Here is a 23,200-nt window from a genome sequence, read left to right as displayed (position 1 = left end):
TGTTTATCAGCTGTTTGGACTCTCATTCTGATGGCACCCATTCCCTGCAGAGGATCCACTGGCGAGCAAGTGATGTAATGCTACATTTCTCCAAATCTGTTCTGATGAAGAAACATGGCCTGATTTCCATTTTCATTTTTGGGTGAACTTTTTTTTTTTTATATAATCAGTGCTATATCAGAGCATTTAGCACCTGGTTAAACTAGAGCTGTGCAATTAATCGAAATAAAGTTTCGATTTCGATTATGGCCTCCAACGATTAACAACCTTTTTTGCTTTTTATGAGTTACCTTAGTATTCTGCTGTGATATTGAGATTTGTGAAATTTCGCTGGTATCTAAAATGTAGATGTCATAGCAACTTTATTTACTGAAAATATATATTTGATCTATATTGCTATCTCTAAATAAATCATTCATATAAAGTTTTGGTCATATGGCCCATAATAGTGTTAAATAATCGTGATTATAATATTGACCAAAATAATCGTGATTATGATTTTCGCCATAATCGAGCAGCCCTCTGTTGTGGGTGGTTAGTAAGTAGGACACAGCATATTTGCACTAAAATATAGCGTGCTAAAGTGGTGCAACCATTTAGTTAAGTCCCCACTATTGTGTGTCTCTATTTCGCAACATAGAGTTTGGACCCACGATATTTTCCCCAGTGAAGTTCCTCATCTTCTCCCATTCTGAACACATTTGTGCCGTTTGTGTAGTAGCATTTGCTTGGTGGGATGCAGTCTGATCCAAGCTCTGTAGAGCAGTTGAGATCAGTGGACAGTACATATGGCATGTTCACTTTCTCTCTTACACCGTTTTTACAAGGCAAAACTCTTGCAGGCGAGAGAGAGAATCACTGGAACACAGTTTCTATTTTAGATGTATAATCTTCAGGTTTCAGACACACATGCCGAAATTGTTTGATTTTCTACATGTGCAAATTATGTTCTTACTAGTTAACTGGCTTGAGCTTGTAGGGTTTGTGGTGCCAGTTAACTTTTTTTAAAGAAACAGTCCATTCCACAATAAATTCTATCATTATTTATTTATCTTTATGTCTTCACGATCCTGTATGCTGTTAGTTTTTCCTGAGGAACACGAAAGGACTTTTTACCCCCACAAACTGCTCTTTAATGCATAAGTGAGCCACAATCTGAGAACCTCTCGGGGTAATCGAGATGTGCTATTGTGAGTTCACTTTGCTTTAGATGGGTTTGGGTTTGTTTGGAGCACTCACAAATTCTAGTAAACCATTCCCAAAATATTTTATTATTATTATTATTATTATTATTATATTACAACTGTAAAATTATTAAAGAAATGGTTGGATTTTACCACTGATGACATTAAATGCCATGATGAAAAATCTCTGCTCTTGCCCACCCATTCTGTGAGCGTTAGTAGTATTAAACTTATGTATTTTTATAGTCCATATTGTACTGGCTGGAGACGTCCACATCCTTGTCAAGTGTAATTCTTTCTTTGATTTCCAGCTCCCCTGTTTGTGTCTGATTTTGAGCTGTGGTTATGGGTGAGCTCCAGGTTTCCAGACTAGGTGATGATATTAAAGGGGTCCTATTATGCTTTTTCACTTTTTCAACTTTAGTTAGTCTGTAATGATGCTGTTTGAGCGTAAAAAAGATCTGAAACTACATCCCCAAAACAAAATCAAGACTTTGTAAAAGAGCATAATAGGGGTTATGCGCAACAGACTTCCGTATTCTGTTAACCGAGTCTCCTCGCTTCCGGTTCAAGCGTTTTGCATATGCTTAGTTAAATATGAAGCAGTTTTACTCAAGATGCCTTCAAAGTAGATACCAATGATGATCATAACCAATGTCCATCACATATGTGGACTGATATCTAAAAGTTTTTTTTATTTTTATTCTTTTCACATTTAGATATAAAAATTGAATAAAACGTCAACAATAAAAACAGCTAGCTAGTTTAACTTATTATCTTAAAAGTCCATAGATATCGCTATTATTTAATACGGCTGTTAACACGTTCTCCGACAAGCGGAAGCAATGAGACCTGTTTTCCGGTTTTGGTCAGGTGATGTTCGACATATACCCTGTAGGACCCCTTTAAGGTTCAGCTAATGTAAAGTGACTTAATGTCATTTAAGGAATCCGACAGAAGGCCAGTGTTTGACATACAGTTACTCATTGCCATCCCTGTCATGCACTTGTTCCATTACTGTTCATCTCCCATGATCTTATTCATGATTCCCAGCTGGTTAATTGAATACCTCCTGAAATTCGTGATTCCCAGCTGGTTAATGAATACCTCCTGAAATGGTATTAGAACAGCCTTGTTTTGTTGTTTAAATTGGGAAAAATGTGGTTGAATATGCATTTAAATCCTTTTACAGCTATAAAGTTGCCAATTGATTTTGTGTTTTCAAGGCATGACAGGTGGTCCTGGTGTGTTTTAGTGAGCATCTGTGCAAATGCACTCACATAGATACATCAGTGCTGCTACATCTTAGAATTATGTTGCATTTTAGAGACAGTAAAGGCCTTTTCATGTGACATGAAAGAAAGGCAACATAAAACACAGCTATTATCCCCTTTCCATTGACTTCCCACTGCTTTAAAGACTTTTGTGCGATAGCAGTGCTCCCTGTGAACAGAACTGACTTCCTCCTGTTTTTGTTTGAAGGTTTGAAATCTATGAAACTGAGAGTAACAGAGGATTTTTTTCCCCCCATCAAACTACTTGTCTTTTTGCTTACCTTATTTCCTCCATGAGTTTCCCTGGGTTCATTGCTTTGTACATTATTCAATCTGTCACTGCCAGAATAAGACAGATGCAGTATTTGACATCAGCCCAGCTGGCTTTCTCTTCTCTTATCTAGTTTATGGTCAAGGAAATACTCTTCCAACTGCAGATTCAAATGCTTGGTTATTGCATATTGCATGGTAAAATTTTTGTGTATGTTTTTTGTTTTGATTTGTTTTTGTGTTTTATATTTTGTTTTGGGTCTTTTTTGTTTGTTTTTGCTATTTTTGTTTGTCTTGTGTTTTGTATGTTGTTTTGTTTTGTCTCATTTTATTTTTGTTTGGTGTCGTGTTTTGTGTGTTGTGTTTTTGTTTTGTTTTGTGTTTTGTCTTGTTTTATTTAGTTTGATGACGTGTTTTATTTTTGTGTTGTGCTTTTTGTTTTATCTTGTGTTTTATTTTGATTGGTGTCTTGTGTTTTGTTTTTGCATGTTGTGTTTTTGGTTTGGTTTCATGGTTTCATGTTTTCTTGTTTTGAGTGCTATCAACTGGTCTACTTTGCACCTTTTTCTTGCAAAAAAAACTCCCAACCAGACAGGAAGAGACCCTCTGACTAATCAACCACAGTTATTTATTTATTTATTTTAGAAATAGGTAGATGTAAAATGGGACAACTCAAACAAAGCAGAAAATGCAGATGTGCCTAAGGATCTTCCTCATGTTTTCATAAATCCAGCCGATTAGATTGAGGCAGTTCTTGACATTTTAGTGTACAATATGATTTAGGTAACACATGGACAGTGTTGTTTGTGGATGAGATCCCTCTTTAGGGTTTCCAGCCTGCATCTTTTTGATTACCAGTCCAAATATTACTTAAGCTGCTACCCTTTGGAGCATTCAGTTAAATTTATAAAGTCATTGTTCAGTTTACTTCTACCTTAGTCTCAGAAATGCATTGCATCACAGAAGAAGAACGGAGATCTGCCATTAACCTTTTATTTTGTTCTCAGAGTGGGTAGCGATTGGTTTCATTATATCTCAGTAGGTGATTTTCCTCATCACAGATTCTGAACTCTACATTAGGGGCTCGGATTTGTTACTCATGGAGAACTTGATTCAGCAGAAGTGATTTCATTGGCACATCTTGGTGGTCGTTGGTGCTGGAGACACAATGCAGAAAGCACACTTACTTAGCTCTGTGTGTGTTGGCTTGGATATCCACATCTGTGTTTGTGTATGTTGCTAAGCTGCTACCTCCACAGGTTGCTGACTCATTAAGTCACTGTTTGCCAGTGTGACCTCATGAGAGATTGCACTTGTGTTGGTGCCGGGTTTAAGTTAGGTACATTCCCGATGAACAATCGTGGTGAACATGTTTGATGGTTAATTTCATTGTTCTTGAAGTCCTATCATGGAATCAGGCAGCTTTTCTCCCGTTACTGACAACTGTCGGGAATTAAATCTCTCTATGTGGTTGAATGCATATCAGAGTTTGTTTTTGTGTTTTAATGGTGCTAACAGGTCGTTTGAAACCGATTCTCTACTGGAAAATGTCTGAGCGCTTGGTGTAATTATGTAACGCACGGTTGCATAATTATGGTCAGGAGTTTCCAAATGTGAATTTCCAAGCGTGGCCGATATGTCGTATATGAGACTGTCATGACGGCTTTACTCTTGGCGCTTAGACGTTTCATAGACGACAGAACAGGTGGAGTTGAGTGTTCATGTTCGTGTTTTGGAGATTTAGCATGTCAGATTGATGTTTATCCAATGGTGTTGTTGCCAAATACACATTGTTAAATATTATTTTAAAAGCTTTTCCATTCTTGTTCAGTCAATCAGTCACACCATGCGAGCGAGACAGAGGATCAACACAATTTTCAGATGATTGGCATCTGAGTCTGAGAAGACTTCTGTGTTTGGATGCAAAATCAAGTGTGCAAAGCGTGACGGACTGGGAAAGATTCAAACTTCTGCTGTCAGAGGCCATATTAATGATGTTTTCTAGGGTCACTGCTCATGAGTGATGCTCACCTTATTTCAGGTGTCCCGAGTTGATTTGTTTTTGGCTTTGTAGACCATTCGCCGCCTCCTGCTGTGTTTGGTTGACTTGATTGTTTCTGTCCAGTTTCCCAATCTCAAACCAACTGGACTGTGAATTTTTTTTTTACATGACTATTTTTGTTCTCTTGTTATTTTTTCAGGAGCTCTCTAGTTGTGGCTGGAACAAGAAGGAGAAACACAGTTCAGCACCCAACGCAGTGGCCTTCACACGACGCTTTAACCAGGTAAACTGTAGACACTTTTTGCTGTTGCCTCATTACTTGGGTACAGACAGTGATTAATTGTTGACTTGCAGCTCTGTCTGAGTAAGTGAGTGTAGATTATTACAAATGAAAATTAATTTAAGATTAAAGCACTTTGTCAAGGGTCAGTGGACCGTCAGGGGCATGGCGGTCATATTGTTGGCAAGTTAAAAAAAACATAAAGAGAGTTTAAATAACTTTTTTATTTTTTTATGACAGCAACTTATAAAGCAACACAAATTTGAACAAACAGTAATAACAAAGATTTAAAGAAACGTGTAATTCTTTGAGAATGAAGGGATTTGAAAGATATTAGGAAAAACAGCTTTTTTATAAGGCAAATAAAGACAAATAAGGTCAAAAATTAACAGACCATGTAGATGTTATTTTGTTACCTTTCCAATCCATCGAAAAGCTAAATAAAAAGTTCAAATTAAAAAACAAACAAAAAACATACATTCACTACCGTCCAAAGGTTTGGGTTCGGTAAGATTATTATTATTATATATATATATTTTTTATGTTTATGTTCACCAAGACTGCATTTATTTGATCAAAAATATGGTAAAAAATAGTAATATTGTGAAATATTATTATAATTTAAAGTATCAGTTTTCTATTTTAATATATTTTAAAATATAATTTATTCCTGTGATTCAAAGCTAAATTTTTAGCATCATTACTCCAGTCTTCAGTGTCACATGATCCTTCAGAAGTTATTCAAATATGCTGATTTGCTGCTCAAGAAACATTTCTTATTATGATCAAAAAACAGCTGTGCTGCTTGATATTTTTGCAGAAACTGTGACACTTTTTTTTCAGGATTCTTTGAGTAGAAACTTCTAAAAAAGAACAGCGTTTATTTTAATTATATTTTGTAACAATGTAAAAGTCATTACAGTCACTTTTGATCAATTTAAGGCTGGAATACACTACACTATTTTTGCCCTTATTTTCTGCAGATTTACTGTCTGGAGAAGTTGACGCTGGTTGTCAAAATTCAGAGCCAGTCTGCAGATTTGAGTTGACAGATTTCATAGAAAATCGTGTAGTGTATGATGGTCACAGACCTCAGACTTTAATTCTATCCAGTCTGAGGATTTCAAACATGTTTGATATTTTCAGCCGATTTTAGAACACATTGTTTTCATTTGTCACGCGTCTCTTAGCAACAAGGCAAGCAACAAGGTTTCTGCATGTGGCTACGTTTACACTAGTGCATTTTCGTTTTAAAACGCATAACTTTTGCTACGGTTACACCTGTCGTTTACACTACTCTCGAAAACGGAGACATTCGAAAACGCTGCAGACCCCGTTTTAGTTTGAAAACTCCGGGGTTGTGTTTCAGTGTAAACGGACCAAAACGGAGACTTTTGAAAACGATGCGCACATTCGCTCTGCGTATCCTTGACGACCATGTAAACAATAACATCATGCTCAGTGTTGTACCTGCATGAATGGTCATGTGACATGCGCTTTCGGTTGTGTAGTGTGGACGGAGAACGTTTCTGAAATGCAGTGAAAACAAGTGTATATGAGGATTGTTTTCATTTTAAAACGCCGTTTTAAAACGAAATCGCACTAGTGTCGCTTTGGATAAAAGCGTCTGCTAAATGACTAAAAGTAAAGTAAAGTAGTGTAAACGTAGCCTGAGTTTGTTGTGATCGGAGCAACTTTACAGGCTGATATAGTGTGTGATCCTCAGTCGTTTAGTGTATGATGGCCAGTTTTTCCTCTGTGACTATTACAAAGTTGGTAAATTAGTTGTGTAGTGTATTGCAGCCTTTAGTGCATCCTTGCTGAATAAAAGTATTGATTTCTTTTCTTTTTAAATCTTTCTGACCTCAAACTTTTGAGCAGTATAGTGCATTTTCTGATAGTAATGTATTACATTTTTATTTTCACAAATATAAAACGTACTTTTCAATTTAAAAAAAAAAGCAAAATTGGAGAAACATAATTTGAACATTACATTTTCAAACATTATAATCAGTAGCTTTAAATTTTAAATATAGGTTTTCATTCAAAATAATACTCAAATAGGTGTGTGGTCAGCCAGTTTACTACGGTAGGAAACATGTTTATTGTTTCTGAGGCAACATGTATTTCGAGAGTTGGTTTGCTTTAAATAAAAACGTCAAATCTTAAAAAGCGGAAAATAAGGTTTCCAAGTGGTTTGTGTTGGGGATTGGGCATCAAAGTGCAGAAAAGCGTTGGTGCAGGTAAATGTTCGGGTCACGAGGGGTGGAGGCCTCTCTAGTAGCTCAGCTTCCAAAGGGCTGGCATGCTTGTAATGCGCTGGCTGAGCATCTTTGGGAATGAGTGTTTCTGGCCTAAATCTCTTGGCTTTATTGCCTTGGATTGGCTAGGTTGGAAAATGGCGTCAAGGTTCTTGTTAAAAGAATTTGGACTCTATGCACACACTGTGATTGTATGTCACAGTCACTCCAGGTCAATGAGACAAGTGGGAATCGAAACTTGTGAGCAGGTAATGGGGATGTTTGAAAAGCTTATCGCTCCACTGAGGCCTGAGCAAAGATGTTGGCTTGATCCAGTTGGCCTTTGAAGAAATATGTGGCCCCCTCTGAGTGTGTACATGTTTCTGTGTGCAATCGTTGCTTCATAATTGGCAGACGCTGACAGTGTGTAACTAGAAGGGAATGATAGTTGAATAAAGCTTATATTCAATGCAGAAGTTGTTTTTGCACCCCAAAATCTCCACTTTAAGACTTAAACACACCTTTACAGACAGACGTTCTCCCCTGATAATATGGCTAGCTCTCTGTATGAGATATTAGTCAGGAATTTGTGTTCTGTGGAGACTTTTCTCAATATACATCCTGAAAACGGCTAAAACGGTCGGCTGCTCAGCAACCCGCATGCACTCGCCTGCCAACACAAATATACTTTCTGACGGATGATGCTTGGAAAGTCGAACAAAATGTTCTAAAAGGATTGGAACCTAATGTTACCTAACAGCTAAACTATATGTGTTTCAAGACCACAGTGGGCTCTGTGTGTTTTTGTAGTAAGCTACTTTCTGTAGTATACTGATCATCTGTAGATCTGCGATCATGTAATCGTTAGCTGATTATATATACTTTTGTCATCATGCAAGTGATGGTTTGGTCATCGTTTAAAGGGATAGTTCACCCAAAAATTAGTTTCTTTCTTCTCTTGAACACAAAATAAGATATTTTGAAAAATGTGTGTAACCAAACAGCTGACGGTAGCCATTGACTTCCATAGTATGGGAAAAAATGCTATGGAAGTCAGTGAAAGAATATAGTTACAAATGTTACTGTATAGTTACAAAACTACCAGTGTTTTTATCATTTTGTGGTTAGCTGGTCATCAGTAGATTTGTCATTATTCCATCATTCACTAATTAGCTGTTCTTCAGTAGATTTGTCATAATTTAATAGTTGATTATCAGTAGATTTGTGTTCTTTTAGTAGTTATCTGATCAGAAATTTTGTCATTCGTAACTTTGTATTCGTAAATTCACATTCAGTAATTAGCTAATCAGTAGTTTTATTAACTATTAAATTATGACAGAACTATTGTCATAATGTTGAATGGTGACAATAGGTAGCTAATCATCAGTAGTTTTGTAATCTTTTAGTCGTTAGGTGATCATTAGTAGTTTCAGTCATCGTTCAAAATAGTAAAAGCTAGGACAGGAAGGGATAAAGGATAATAAGAGTTTTTAATGAGGCGGCAGTTAAATGATCATGTAAGAGATGAGTTTTCAGATGTTTCTTGAAGATTGTGAGGGATTCATCTGTCCGAATGGAGGTAGGTCATTCCAACAACAGGGTACGGTGAAAGAAAACGTTCTTGAGATTGATTTTGTGCCTCTCTGCGATGGGACCACGAGGCTTCTGGAGGGGATGTAGATGCATAGGAGAGATCATGCTTTAGTCGGCTGATCATCAGTACAGTAGTTTACTCATTATTCACTAGTTTGTTGACCATTGATAGTTTTTTGACATCATTTAGTAGATAGTTGATAATATGTGCTTTCACTATCATTCAGTAGGGTATCTGATCATCAAAACTTTCTCATTTTTCAGTGGTTAACTGATCATATGTAGTTAGCTAATCAGTTTTGTCATTGGTTGGTAATTACTGATCTTTTTTGCAGCAGATTAATCAAAGTTATTGACAGTTGTCTGGTACAGTTGTCTTGTATATTTCATTGTTATTGTGTAAAATGAAATGTTAATGTGGTTTATATGACTATAAACACTGGTAAAGCACTCTTTCTGTAAATATACATTCTTTTTTTTTTGTCTCTGGCTAGACTTTTATGCTTCCCACTTCAAAGACTCACACAAATACAGGTGCATCTCAATAAATTAGAAAGTGTCGTGGAAAAGTTCATTTATTTCAGTAATTCAACTCAAATTGTGAAACTCGTGTATGAAATAAATTTGAGTTGAATTACTGAAATAAATGAACTTTTCCATGACATTCTAATTTATTGAGATGCACCTGTATTTTGAGCCAATGAATTGGCCTGTCATGCACAGATATGGAGTGTATTCATATTACATTTACTCTTAATGGGGGTGGGGAGTCGTGGCCTAATGGTTAGAGAGTCGGACTCGTAACCCCAAAGGTTGTGGGTTCGAGTCTCGTACCGGCAGTTTGTGTGGATTTATTTACTCATCTAACCTACACGCTATATTGAATAAAGGTTTTGCAGTAATTTCCCTCATTTTAAAGTCGAAAGCTGCGGGAATGAGTAATGCGATGTATGCGCAATCCCGCAACGAAATTCAGGATCTGATTAAACATAATTCTATTATACAGAGAATTGTGAAATAGATTTTCATTACTTTTCAAAAACGTTTTGAGTTTATTTATTTTTACAAAACTTTCTAGGCCTGGAAATTGCTGTTCAATGACTTTTCCAGGTTTTTTTATGACCGTACGAACCCTAATGTGATGATCGGTTGCGGGTCGGGTGCGGTTATCTAAATCAGACAAAAATACAGGTGCGGGCGGTTGGCGGGTGGATCATTTATTTGAAGCTGCGGATTCGGGTGACGTTTTAGCTCATCCGCGCATCACTACTGCCCACTGTGTGTTCACAGTGTGTGTGTGTTCACTGCTGTGTGTGTGCACTTTGGATGGGATAAATGCAGAGCACTAATTCCGAGTATGGGTCACCATACTTGGCCACATGTCACGTCACTTTAGTCACTTTTTCACTTTATGTACTCAGTGCAGGAAACAATAGACGCAAACTCGGGTATAAAAGCACACTTATGCAAACACACATACAGACAGACCCTACAGATTACCCACTGACAGATGTTAAAAATTAGGCACATAAGGGTATCTTTTACCGGGGGATATTTGCATAAGGTCTGTGGTGTGTTGTTGTTTTTTTGATTCAGTCCTCCCCTCTACTTCAGTTTGTTCTTTTTCTTTTTTTTTTTTTGGTCATGTTTTCCTTGACTTAGATGAAATAAGAGGAGCGCGGAGCTGAAATATTCTCTAATTGAGTATGTGGGGAAAAGTTCTGCATGACTAGAGGCTCAAAATCAGGCTTTAAAAATCAATTTCCTCTTTGTGTTTAATGCAGGTGTTTGTGTGTAATACAGGAGCTGGTGTGAATGTGTGCTCATGCATGAGATGGAGTTTTTGCGCTTTGTATTTGTGTTCGAGTATAAATGTCTGCAGTACCATGCTGCCTTTTCTCTTCATTAGTCATTAAATACTTTCCACTGGTTTGAGGCGTTCCAGCTTTATCCAGAGATGCTGTAATCCAGTCTCACAACAACAAACAGGGGAACACACAGTAGGGGAGATGGTGAAACAATGACCTCACTGTGTGTGCGTCCCAGCATCGGACATGTGGGAAGGAATGGAGAGGGAGGGATTGCGGAAAAGAAGAGTCTGGAAAATCAACAGGAGAAATGGAAATGGGGGGCTGAGGTTGGGCTGAGATGAAGCAGGGTAGAGATGAAGAGTGATGTTTCAACAATCCATGTCTGCAGTTGCATAACGTCTGGAGCTTAAAATACAATGTTTCTTCTTGTCTCATGTCTTCTCATCTCCTCTCGTTCTCTTTTCTTCACTTCTTGTTTCATTCTGATCATGTCTTATTTAGTCTTTTGTCTCCTATCAGTCTTGTCTCATGCTCTCCTCTTGTCTGTTGTCTTCCAGTTTTGTCTCATCTTTTCTCATCTCAGTTCTTCTCACCCTCTTGTCTTTTCTTCTTATCTCCTCTTAGTCCATTCTCCTCTTGTCTCTTTCATTCGTCTTGTTCTCTTTTTGTCTACTGTTCTCATCTTGTCTCAACCTTCATTACCTCTTCTCTTCATTATCGTACTTGTCTCTTCTCATGTCAGTTCTTCTCAAGCTTCTTCTTGTCTTCTCTTTTGTTCTCTTCTTGTCTCTTGTATTCTTGTCTTGCTGCTTTTCTTCCAGTTTCCTGTCTCATGTCCTCTCGTTCTCTTCTCTTTGCTTCTGCACATGTTCTCCTTGTCTCATGTTGTCTCTTGTCACTCAGATTCTCTCCTTCTCTTCTAATCTTTTTGCTTTGTTGTTTCATCAGTTGCTTCTTGACTCACGTTGTCTTTTCTCATCTCGCAGTTCATGGCCTTGTCTTGCCTTTTCTCTTCTATTCTCATCTCCACTCATTTGCTTTGCATTCCGTCTCTTGTTCTCTTCTTGTCTCACCTAGTCTTATCAACTTGTCCCTTCTCATTTTGTCTTTTCTCTTACAGCATCATCTCCTCTAATTGTGTTTCTTCCTCGTCTTGTCTTTTCTCTTCTCTCACTGTCTTTGTGTCCCTTTTCCATGCTTGTCATCTTGTCTCATTCTCTTCTCTTCAGTTCTCATCTCTCATTCTCTTCTTGTCTTGTCTCTTCTCATCTCAATTCCTCTCACTCTCTTTTCTTCTTGTGTTCTTTTATTTATTCTTATTCTTATCTTGTCTCTTCTATTCTGGGTTGTCACTTTTGTTCCAGTTTCCAGTCTCGTCCCCTCTTGTTCTCTTCTCTTTGCTTCTTGTCTCATCTCTGCACATTCTCCTTATGCTGTCTCTTTTCATGTCAGTTCCTCTCATTCTCCACTCATCTCTACTTGTCTCCTCTGTCTTTTTTGTTTTATCCCACCTCTTCTCTTCTCATCTAGCCCTTTATGGTCTTGTCTCTTCTCTTCCACTCTCATCAAATTCTCAGTTTTTCCTTCTATCCACTCATTTTCTTCTTGTCTCACTTAGTCTCTTCATCTTGTCCCTCCTTATTTTGTCTCTTGTCTCTTGTCTTGTCTCTTGTAATTGCATTTGCTCCTTGTCTCTTATTCTTTAATTGTCTTCTTTTTCCTTTTTCCATGCTTGTCACCTGCTCTCATTCTCTTTTCTTCAGTTCTCATCTCTTGTTGTCTTGTCTCATCTTGTTTCCTCTCTCTGTCTTATCTTTTTTTTGTACCCTCTTATTTTATTTTATTCTTATCTCTTCAATTCTCATCTAGTCTTTTTTTTTCCAGTCTCGTCTCCTTTCATTATCTTATCATTGCTTCTTGCCTTTTCTGCACATTCTTATTTTGTCTCATGTTGTCTGTTTTCATGTCAGTTTCTCACATTCTCGTCTCGTCTCACCTGGTCTCTTCTCGTCTCACTTCGTCTCGCCCTTCTTGGTCTTGTTTCTTATTTTCCAGTCTCATCTCTTTTCATCTTCTCTCTTCTCTTCCAGTCTCATCTCTCTCTACTTCTTGTCTTGTGTCTTGTACCTTGTCTTTTCTCTTTCTGTTTACTACACATAGTCAAAACTAGTTATGATCAGGCGTGTGTCTGTTAAATGCGTATGACCCTACTGGTGCAGTGTCTCTGCACTTGTGACTAATGGGTTTACATGTACATTTCTCCAGCCCAAACATATTTAAGTTTAACTGTAGTGTAGTCTGCTGAATAACAATATATTGACTATGGCAGTATCGATCAGTTATCAATGTCTGTCTTATGGTTTTGTCTAATGTTAGGTGAGTTTCTGGGTGGTGAGGGAGATTCTTCATGCTCAGACTCTGAAGATCAGAGCAGAAGTGTTGAGCCTCTATATAAGAACAGCAAAGGTAAAAACACTCCATACAGCACATTTGTACTACCTAAGTGATTATACTAGTTGCTAACCTTCTTTCTGTCTTCCTGCAGAAACTGTGTGACATGAACAATCTCCATGCAGTGATGGCAGTAGTATCTGCTTTACAGAGCGCCCCCATCTTCAGGCTCACCAAGACCTGGGCTGTGAGTTATTTAATACACTCCTTATTAACATTTTGCATATTAGTTTTTCAATTACTTGCTAAAACATAGTTGGTAATTATTAGTGATTTTTTTTTTGTGCACATTTTAAGCACATTTTTCATTGTTTTTCTTATAAAATGGCTTTGTCTTACACCAGCAGAGTCTAGCGTCAAGACATTTTATTTTATTTTTAATATTTTTTTTCTTTTTTGTTTTAATTTTTTCAAAGCATCTTGTGGGTTTTTGGGTCAGTTGAGTGCTTGGTTCATTCATTATCATGTTGTCCAACCCAGCTGTTGCATATGTCCAAATTTCTTTAGACTTGGTTTTCATGTGTGTTTATAGGTTGTGAAATTATCCAGGCCTCCGACACACTCTCAGTTAGTTACTGATGCGGGCTGGAAGCTGCAAACAAATGAATCACTATGAAACCTTGAGCTGTTTCTTTCCAATATTTTGATTGATGAACAACAAGGAACTCTGTTTAGTTTTTTTCCCCTTTCAGTCTTTACTGAAATTAAATCATGCATTTCAGTTCCCAAACATGATACCCTCCATTTGAACACACTCAATAGTGGTAGAGATTTTTGTACCCTTATAATTTATTAAACTAGCATAAAATGATGGTGCTTGCGTGAATATTTACTTTCTTTCTAATGAAGGAAAATTTGTTGTTAACGACATCCTTATAAACGAACCACCTCAGTTTCTTGAAAGATCAATAGACTGCACTAAACCTAAAGCTAATACCAGGGTTTCCCAAACGCTCGTGTTTTTCTACTCTAAAATAGGGCAGCTATCATAAAACAGACACCTGTTTGGTGAATATTGTGTTGTCTATTACGAAAGTCTCAAAGATACTGCGTTTTATTCTTGCTACTGTAAAATCAACTTAAATGAGAAGTGTCACTTTTTCAGTGTTTAAAAAGTACTCTTTCTATTTTAGTTTTAGTTTTGCTCTCTTGGGCCAGTACAAAACCACCAAAGAACCACCTGGAACACTCAAGCGACTTCATAGAATGCACTAAAACCGCTCAGAATACCCTAGCAACACATATGCAATTCTGAACGTTTTAGGAGCCACAAGACAATGCTTTGGCAGCCACCAACAACATCCTCGCACTTTGGTGGTGACTTTTGCATGTGCAAACTGTATTTATTTGTATTTTGAGAGGAACTATGGTTGCTGTGGTACACTTTTCTAAGGATCATTCTATCCAGCAGCTTGGTGTATCTGTGTTTTATTTGGAAACATTGCCTTGTCTTGTCTTCAGTCACAGCCAACATCCTCCTCCTCAATTGTGTCTCTAGTGTACCATTTTCAGTCTTTTACATAACTGGAATATTCCTCTCCCCCGCTTTTTCTGTCAGATCTGTGTTTTCCATGGCTTCTCAGACTAGCTTTCCTCAGACACGGCCAAACACAATCCTGTATAGTGGGCTCTGAACGTTCTTTTATTTGGCGTTTTTGTAATTGAATGAAACATTTTACATTATAAATCGTATTATTCAACATGATTTTCATCAGTGGAAGGAAATTTGACCTTTTGTTCAAAAATGAATTTACATGATCAGTAGCCCAAAGATTTTTTGGGTGAAAAAAGGTTTAATATAGGTAACACTTTATTTTGATAGTCCAACTCTAGGCCTAACCTAATAGTCTATTAATACTCTAATGAGAATTAGTTAACATGTAGTTGCAAAGTTACTTATAGTTAGTAGAATGTCATAGTTAGTACAAACCAAAGTAACCAAAATGTTGACTAATATGTAATGAATATTCTTCAAAATATCTTCTTTTGTGTTTAACATAAGAATGAAACACATACTGGTTTGGAATAGGGCTGCACGATAAATCGCATGCGATATTTAACGCGCATCTTATCAGTAAAGCTGGTTCTGTAATCAGCGGTAAATCTCCATCACGTGCGTGCTTTCACGTTGAGCAGCATTAACTACACAGAGCCGTTGTTCACTGACGAGCTGCGCAAAAAATCGCACGAATATGAACGTGGTTTTGCGCAGCTCGTCAGTGAACAACGGCTCTGTGTAGTTAATGCTGCTCAATGTGAAAGCACGCACATGATGGAGATTTACCGCTGATTACAGAACCGGCTTTACTGATAAGATGCGCGTTAAATATCGCATGCGATTTATCGTGCAGCCCTAGTTTGTAACAAGTGAAAGGTGAGTAAAAAAATAACAGAATTTTGGGTTGAACTGTCCCTTTAACTTTAGCACAAATTCTATGTCAGTGCTTCAAATGCTGCAAAAAAACTAGTTTGGAAACACTTGTATTTTTTACACAAACTTTTTATAAACTTTTTATTTGTTGATAACAGAACAGCACAAAAGTGGCTGGAAACTTGATTACTGTTACAAATTACCAACCTGGAAATAGTGCAGAATCTGAAATGTTTAATTCTGTGTCATAATGGTTCTTTGTTATAAATGTACAGGTTTAAATTAGATTTTGCAACCCAGATTTTCAGTGTGGTGACTTTTAGACCCTACTGTTACATCCTTGTGGGTTCTGCCTATTTACACTTAATGTATAAAATAAACCAATTCTAGTTAATGATTACTGAATGACATTTAGTCCATTTACAAACTTCCTGCTAAGAAGTTTTTGCTATTCTTCTGGGGACATTTGCAAAAATTTAATCTCCACACAGACCTGCAGACAGATTTTTTTTTGGGAGAACGTGTGTGTGTGTGTGTGAGAGGCGACATCAAGTGGCTCTTAATTTGGTTAGGTTTGTTTGAATTTACTGTGTGGTACTCTGGATTTAATTTCAGCGCTATCAGCTTTTCCTTTGTTTGCAGAGCTCTTATTTAATCTTACCTCTGTTTGCTGCCTTTGTTTCACCCACTTTTGTTTTTGCTGAGAACATTACTAGACACTAAACATTAGTTTTCAATTTTTTTTCTTCTCTTGTTTTGGTCAGGTGGAGATATTTTACGCCATCCCAAATGCAATTATGTTTACGATTGCTCTGCCAAATGGTTGATAAATGGAAAACAAACAAATCACATTAACTGTGAATGATTACTGGAGTATGATAGAGATGCTGAGCACAGACACTAAAAATCAGCGCTCTTGAGATCTGTTGTTAGAGCCTGGATTGTTTACAGCTGAGTCCATTTAGATGATTTAGAGCCTGATTTATTCAATGTTTGTCTGTCTAGAAACACATGCCGACTTGATAAAACATACAAAAAAATGTTGATCTATGTCTGAATGTTGTCTACTGAGGGTTGCTGCACTTGTCACAGATGCTGATGATAAAGCCAAATTTGTATTGAACCCAGATTATTCCTTTAAAATACACACTGTTCAAACCTAAAAAGGCAGATATAATCAGAAATCATTGTTTTTGTTACAAATGTGTAACTTTTTCTCCTTTCCCACAGCTTTTGAGTCGAAAGGACAAGGCCACGTTTGAGAGGCTGGAGTATCTGATGTCTAAAGAAGACAACTATAAACGCTTGAGAGATTTCATCAGCAGCCAGAGCATGACATCCTGCATCCCGTATCTGGGTATTTTTTCTTTGCACACACAAAACATAACCTTTTAGGGAGACCTTTTTCCAGTCTGCTATACATCCTCACACCACCACATGTCTTGCAGACATTTTAATCAATTTTGATTTTTAATTACATTTTTTCTGGTTTAGATGTCCTCAGAGTTCTAGGGATGCCTTGTGGATGATTTGTACTAAACAGCAGACTTTCGAGCTTGTTTCATTGTTTGTGTTTATTATTTCTGTGTAAATTAGAGCTGTCAAAATTAGCACGTTGACACATGCGATTAATTATGAGTTTACATTTTCTCAACACCATTATTTGTTGACATTGTGCAAAGTGATTGACTAGCAGAGAAATCACTGGCTGCCCTCCTAAGGCTGTTACAAGGGCAGTTGCGATTTGTCATGAAACCTGTTTCAATCATATCTGACAGCTGTTAGCACCATTTTATATTGCACATTTCAAGAGAAAAGCATAAGTGAGACAAGTAAACAGCGCAGTTGCTTTAACTTTCTTTATACGCACATATATCCCACTATGCATTTTATCCCAATATTTATGTATTCGCAAATAATAATAGTGAATAAATAATGGTTTATATACAATATATTGTAAACAATTAAAATGCTGCCAGAACAATATAATATAATATAATATAAATTACCATGTTTTTGAAAGAATTATCTTATGTTCACCAAAGCTGTATTTATTTGATCAAAAATACAGTAAAAACAGTGGTAAAACAACAAAACAAAACAAATTTGACATTTCTCAAAAGTACCTTCTTATGAAGTCTGGGAAAGAAAGAATGTAATACAGGTTTGAAACAATGAGGGTGAGTAAATGATTACAGAATATTCATGTTTGGTTGAATTATCCATTTAACCGAATGCAATCTTGTTTATAGCTGAACTCTATACGAACAGAACCAAATTTCTTACTCCAAACAGGACCGACCGTTTGGTGCTTTATGTATGTCATGTTTACATGCGTTTACCCTGGTGTGTTTGGTATGGGGCTGGAGGACTCCCTGACTCTTTGGAAGGCAGAGAGGAAAGTACTGCTCTCTTGTACAACATGAGGTCTGAACTGCATTAAAGAACTGCCAGTCACTCACCTTGTAAATCTGTTCAAAGAAAAAAAAAAAAGAGTAAAATGTATATGGAGGAATTTGAGCCACAGAACTGAAGAATCTCTTGTGTTCTCAGATTTGGCCGTAATGCTAAAACAGTTTCTTTTGTCCTGCTGGATGTTCTTTTCACCCCCTCCCTTTGTCTGTCCATCTGTCTTGCTTTTTATGGATTAAGTGTATTTTCCATAGATGATTGCAAAACCTGCCTTTCACCTGACAGTAGTATAATTTAGGGGAGAGCGGTATGACCAAAATATTGTATTATAGTTATTTTATGTTACAGTAGCCATATATATATATATATATATTGCAGTGTAGCTATTATTAACAGCCCAGCAGTGTTGTATGTGTTATATTTCATAATCATTAAATAGTAATCCCCCCTTTTCAGTAATCTAGTTTCTTCTTAAAGGGGTCATATGACGTTGCTAAAAAGAACATTATGTTGTGTATTTAATGTAATGCAATGTGTTTATGCGGTTTAATGTTCAAAAAACACATTATTTTCCACATAATGTACATTATTGTTGCTCCTCTATGCCCCGCCTTTCTGAAATGTGTCGATTTTTACAAAGCCCATTGTTCTGAAAAAGAATATTTCTTTGGGTTTGAGACTTTAGTCTTTGCAACTTTAGGGATCTTATCTATGCACGAACAGCTTGTAACACTCCAAAGAGAAAGGAAAATTTGAAATTGCATCATATGACCCCTTTAAATCCTACATAGGGTTTTGGGGATGTTGGAGCCTATCCTTGTTTTGTTTTGCTTTGCTTTGTTTAGTTTTGCTTCGCTTCGCTTTGTTTTGCTTTGCTTTGCTTCACTTTCCTTCACTTTCCTTCGCTTCGTTTATCTTTGCTTTTTTTAGTTTTGCTTTGCTTCACTTTGTTTTGCTTTGCTTCGCTTTGTTTAGTTTTGTTTTGCTTTGCTTTTCTTAGTTTTGCTTTGCTTTGTTTAGTTTTGCTTTTCTTCGAGTTGTTTTGCTTTGCTTCTAGTTTTGCTTTGTTTCACTTTGTTTTGCTTTGCTTTTAATTTTGTTTTGTTCTTTATTTAGTTTTGATTTGCTTCACTTTGCTTTTAGTTTTGCTTAGCTTTGTTATGCTTTGTTTTGGTTTACTTAGCTTTTTTTTAGCTTAGTTTTGCTTTGCTTTGTTTTGTGTTTTATCTTGTCTTGGTTTTGTTTGGTTTTTGATTTATTTAGTTTTTATTGTTTTATATTGTGTTGGGTTGTGTTTTGTTTTATTATGTCTTAGTTTCCTTTTGTTTTTGTTTTTTTGTTTTTTTTATCTCATCTTTGTTTTGTTTTGTTTTGCTTTGTTTGTGATGTTGTACAGTTGTTGTACAGAAAAGTATGCCAAGCTGTAGTAGTCTGCTGCATCTTTCACAACCTAACACGCAGGCTGGCTTGCAAGATGTGCCATTGTCCCATGCAAATAATGTGCCTGATCTTCATAATTCTTTTAGTGAGTCTGGTGCTAAAACTACACAGACTATGCATATAAATGACCCTAACTCATTGTTGGTGAATTCTGTCTTTGCTCTTTTCACAATCAAAGACGGTGATTTGTGGTGTGTTATGAAAGCGTTCAGGTGGGGGGTGGGCTCTGAGCACATCCAGACGGCTTCATCACAGTCTGAATGTGAGAAAAACTGTCTGGAAATCTATTGAGAGGAAGATGAGATAAAGGATTGGGTCAGCGTCCAAATGGTTTGTCTGTTTTGTAATAACAGGATTTCCCTACTGAAAACACTAGCACTAAAGCTTCCAGCTGGATGCACATAGGTGTGTGCGTGTGCGTGTGTGTGTGTGTGTGTTGTGTGTACGTGTGTACTAGGGCTGGGTGATATGACGATATTATCATATATCGACGATGTCTCATAAGTATCGCGATGTCTATGTCAGCAGTCAGGTAACAGACGATTATCGACATTATCGGGGGAAAAAAGACAAATGATGAACCTAGTAAGTTGCAAAAAATATTTTACATAGGACCATAGTCACCATACAGGTCTTTTTGCATGCAAGAATGAAATAATCCCCATAGTAACCATACAGTCTTTTTGCATGCAAGAATGAAACAATTTAGTAGGAGGGTTGGCAATTGAAAAGCTATTCCAATTTTGGAAATCAGATTAGATGCGTAAGGTCAGGAATCAAATTACTTCTTATAAAATTAAATTTTGATTCTGCTTCTCGATTCCTGTATGCACATTTATTGTGATTTCAAAAGATTCAACTGCAAGAAGATGAAATAGAACTCACTTCTGCACTCGCGCGCTGTTTTCCGCGCTGAGCACACACACACACGCACATGCACAAAAGCCGCCTCTTATATAGCCTACGCGAACACTGGACTGAGCTCTCTTTCTCACATTCTTACACATTCAAATGGACATATACACACAGAATTATATCAAAATATCCCATAAATACAATCGGTTATGTCTTAAAAGAGTTGAGAAAGAAAACAAGGGTGTATGGATCCATGCATAGACAGCAGCCGCTGCCGCCATTCATTATAATGTTAATCAAAGAACAAAATAAACGAAAATCACTCACTGATCTTGACTGAATCACTTTTGTAACCTCAGTTTATATTTTATTTGCCTGTTGTTCGGCACTGACTACTGTAATGGCAACGTGCATCTGTGTATGCGATTATTTTGGAGATTCCAATATAATTTATCCTTATTTAGGGTATATGCCTTTTCTATTTTGATCTGCCGTTTAATAAAAGTTAAACAGAAAAAAGACAAAAAGTAGCACTGTCTCGTTTCATACCAATGCAGCTGCTGCCATTTTGCTACGATTGTTTTGTACGCTGTAATGGATTATAAGAGAACTAACAAACTGGTAAGGTTTTAAAACATTTTCGTCTTAATTCTTTTATTGCCTTTATTTTTGTGGTGAAATGTTGTGTAATAAGTGGTTTGACTGCACCGTTTCCCTTAAATGTCCGTCTAGTTTGAATTTGCCACTTGCTCGTAACTGCTGTCTTCATGGAAGCTTTGCATTCAGATATTTCAACTCAAATCAATATTTCGCGTCTAATTATTTACTTATGTGGCAAGTAGCCATGTAATAAGCGGGATAATGTACATCCAGCCGGTTGTTCAGGCTGATCACCCTGTCGGGGTTTATTCTGAGATAACAACCGGCTGGATGTGCATTATCCCTTACTTAATTCATTCAACGGATGAAGACTTTTTTTAGGCTTCGACGCTCGCCCTCGCACTCATTCGGAGTTTCGGCAGCCCAACACTGAATATTATATTGTGGGCGTTGTATTTTGATTAATAAAATAAAAATGATAAAAATTACAATACAAAAATGAAATTTAAATTACACTGCTTCTAAATAAATAAAGCAGTTATTTTTATTTCGTTACAATGGGCCAAAAGAGACCTCCGTAGTAGGCTACCAGAAAGGGAAAAAAAAAACTTTAACGTTTTTGCTCAAAATTAGTTTTTAATCCCTGCATGATTTTAGTCATAGGCCAACATGATAAATATCAAATACGTTATAGCTTGTCTACAAGTTTAAAAACAACGCTGCAATTGTTATAATTAAGGATATTAAACTTGCCATCATGAAATATGTCTACACAGGCGATAATGCCAAAAAGAAAGAGAAGCATTGGAAAATAGGCATATTTTATTCAAGACATTATTCGGATCCAATATATTCAGCACAGCATCGTCTTTTATTTTCAGTCGTTCTGAAAATCCTGCATCGAATTGTGCCTTGTTTGTAAATGAATCCGCGGTAAACAAACAGCCAAGTTCTTGCTGATGCAGTCTGGAACTTCATTAAAAAGACAGTTCGTCCACTGATCACACTTTCCTGATGTTGGGATCAGAAGGAAGGCAATGCAAAGACTGTGTTTTTCCACAACTTGGCACTGAACAGCGTCTTGTTGTCTTTGTAGCCATCTTTATCGTTTGATTTCTGCATAGACATTAGGGTTGTGATGGTGAGGAAATTTTCCCAACGGTTAATTGACGTGTGACAACACCGGTAATACCCGTATCACCGTTGGAGTGGGGGGTGTTAGTTCGTTTGAGTTTCCCTCTTTTCTTCGCTTTCAAAGTTCAGTTTTTAATTGTAGTGTCTGTTCTTTTACTGAACTAAATGATTTTTATTACTATAAAAAATCAAAACGACGGTGGGGGTCGGCGACGCCGTGGGCAAGTGATGTAACCGGTGTTGCGGCTTAACACCGGTATCACCGTCAGCACCGTCTATCGCGGCAAGCCTAATAGACATGTGTTTGCCTCTCTCGTTATTTACACTACGTGCACTAATCGGTGGGCGGGGCTAAACAGGCAGTGATATAGAAGCAGGTGTTGATCATCTTCTGTGGAGGCGGTGTTTAGCCACACTATTATGTCATAAAGTGGCACATTCCACAACCTGTTTTGGCAGATTGGCTTCAATATAAGCTGTTTTTAGACAAACAAGAAAGTTTTGAGTTCTGAAACTCACAGGATGTTTTTATAGTACAACTACCTCTTATATGTCAAACGATCGAGATAATTTTGATTTCTCAGTTCATGTCCACTGTAACATCTATTGTTTTCAATATAATTTGTTTAATTTTTAGTTATGTTACAAGTATGGTATGTTTTTTTTTTATTATTACTATTTACACAACCTGTTTTGGCAGATTGGCTTCAATATAAGCTGTTTTTAGACAAACAAGAAAGTTTTGAGTTCTGAAACTCACAGGATGTTTTTATAGTACAACTACCTCTTATATGTCAAACGATCGAGATAATTTTGATTTCTCAGTTCATGTCCACTGTAACATCTATTGTTTTCAATATAATTTGTTTAATTTTTAGTCATGTTATATTACAAGTATGGTATGTTTTTTTTTTATTATTACTATTTATTTATTCGTTTTTGACACTATTTTAAGTACTGTTTAGGTTTCATTTATTTATTTTCAGTTGTACTTTTAGTTCGGTTCTCATTTTCGTTAAGTTTAAGTTTTTCATCTAATGTTTTTATTTTAATTAACAAAAATGTTTTTAATGATATTGCCACTGAATAGGATCAAGCCAAATCATGACCAGATTTTATATTACATGGTTCATTGAAACTTTTAGTAAAGAATAGTTGTCTGCACAATGACTTTTCCGAAGCTAACAGTGTGTGACGTGCCAAAACTTAAATTTACCACTTTCACGCCTGATGATTTTAGTGGTCTTCAGTCTCTATCCAACTAAAGCTTTTATAGGACCAAA

At 36.7% G+C, this 23,200-nt stretch overlaps 1 protein-coding gene across 4 annotated transcripts in view; it reads left to right on the top strand.

The window, feature by feature from the left end:
* ralgps2 (Ral GEF with PH domain and SH3 binding motif 2) overlaps positions 1–23,200 on the top strand; it is a 146,812-nt gene that overhangs the window by 74,329 nt on the left and 49,283 nt on the right. For all 4 annotated transcript variants that reach the window (XM_016446633.1, XM_016446634.1, XM_016446635.1 and 1 more), the window contains exons 6-9: positions 4,930–5,013; positions 13,031–13,120; positions 13,200–13,292; positions 16,707–16,833. In XM_016446633.1, the coding sequence (XP_016302119.1) occupies positions 4,930–5,013; positions 13,031–13,120; positions 13,200–13,292; positions 16,707–16,833 (394 nt within the window). The remainder of the gene's footprint in view (positions 1–4,929; positions 5,014–13,030; positions 13,121–13,199; positions 13,293–16,706; positions 16,834–23,200) is intronic.

Source organism: Sinocyclocheilus anshuiensis, unplaced genomic scaffold (genome assembly GCF_001515605.1).
Source record: "Sinocyclocheilus anshuiensis isolate Anshui unplaced genomic scaffold, SAMN03320099.WGS_v1.1 scaffold279, whole genome shotgun sequence".
NCBI classification, from domain to species: Eukaryota; Metazoa; Chordata; class Actinopteri; order Cypriniformes; family Cyprinidae; genus Sinocyclocheilus; species Sinocyclocheilus anshuiensis.
This window is presented reverse-complemented; position numbering and strand designations above follow the sequence as displayed.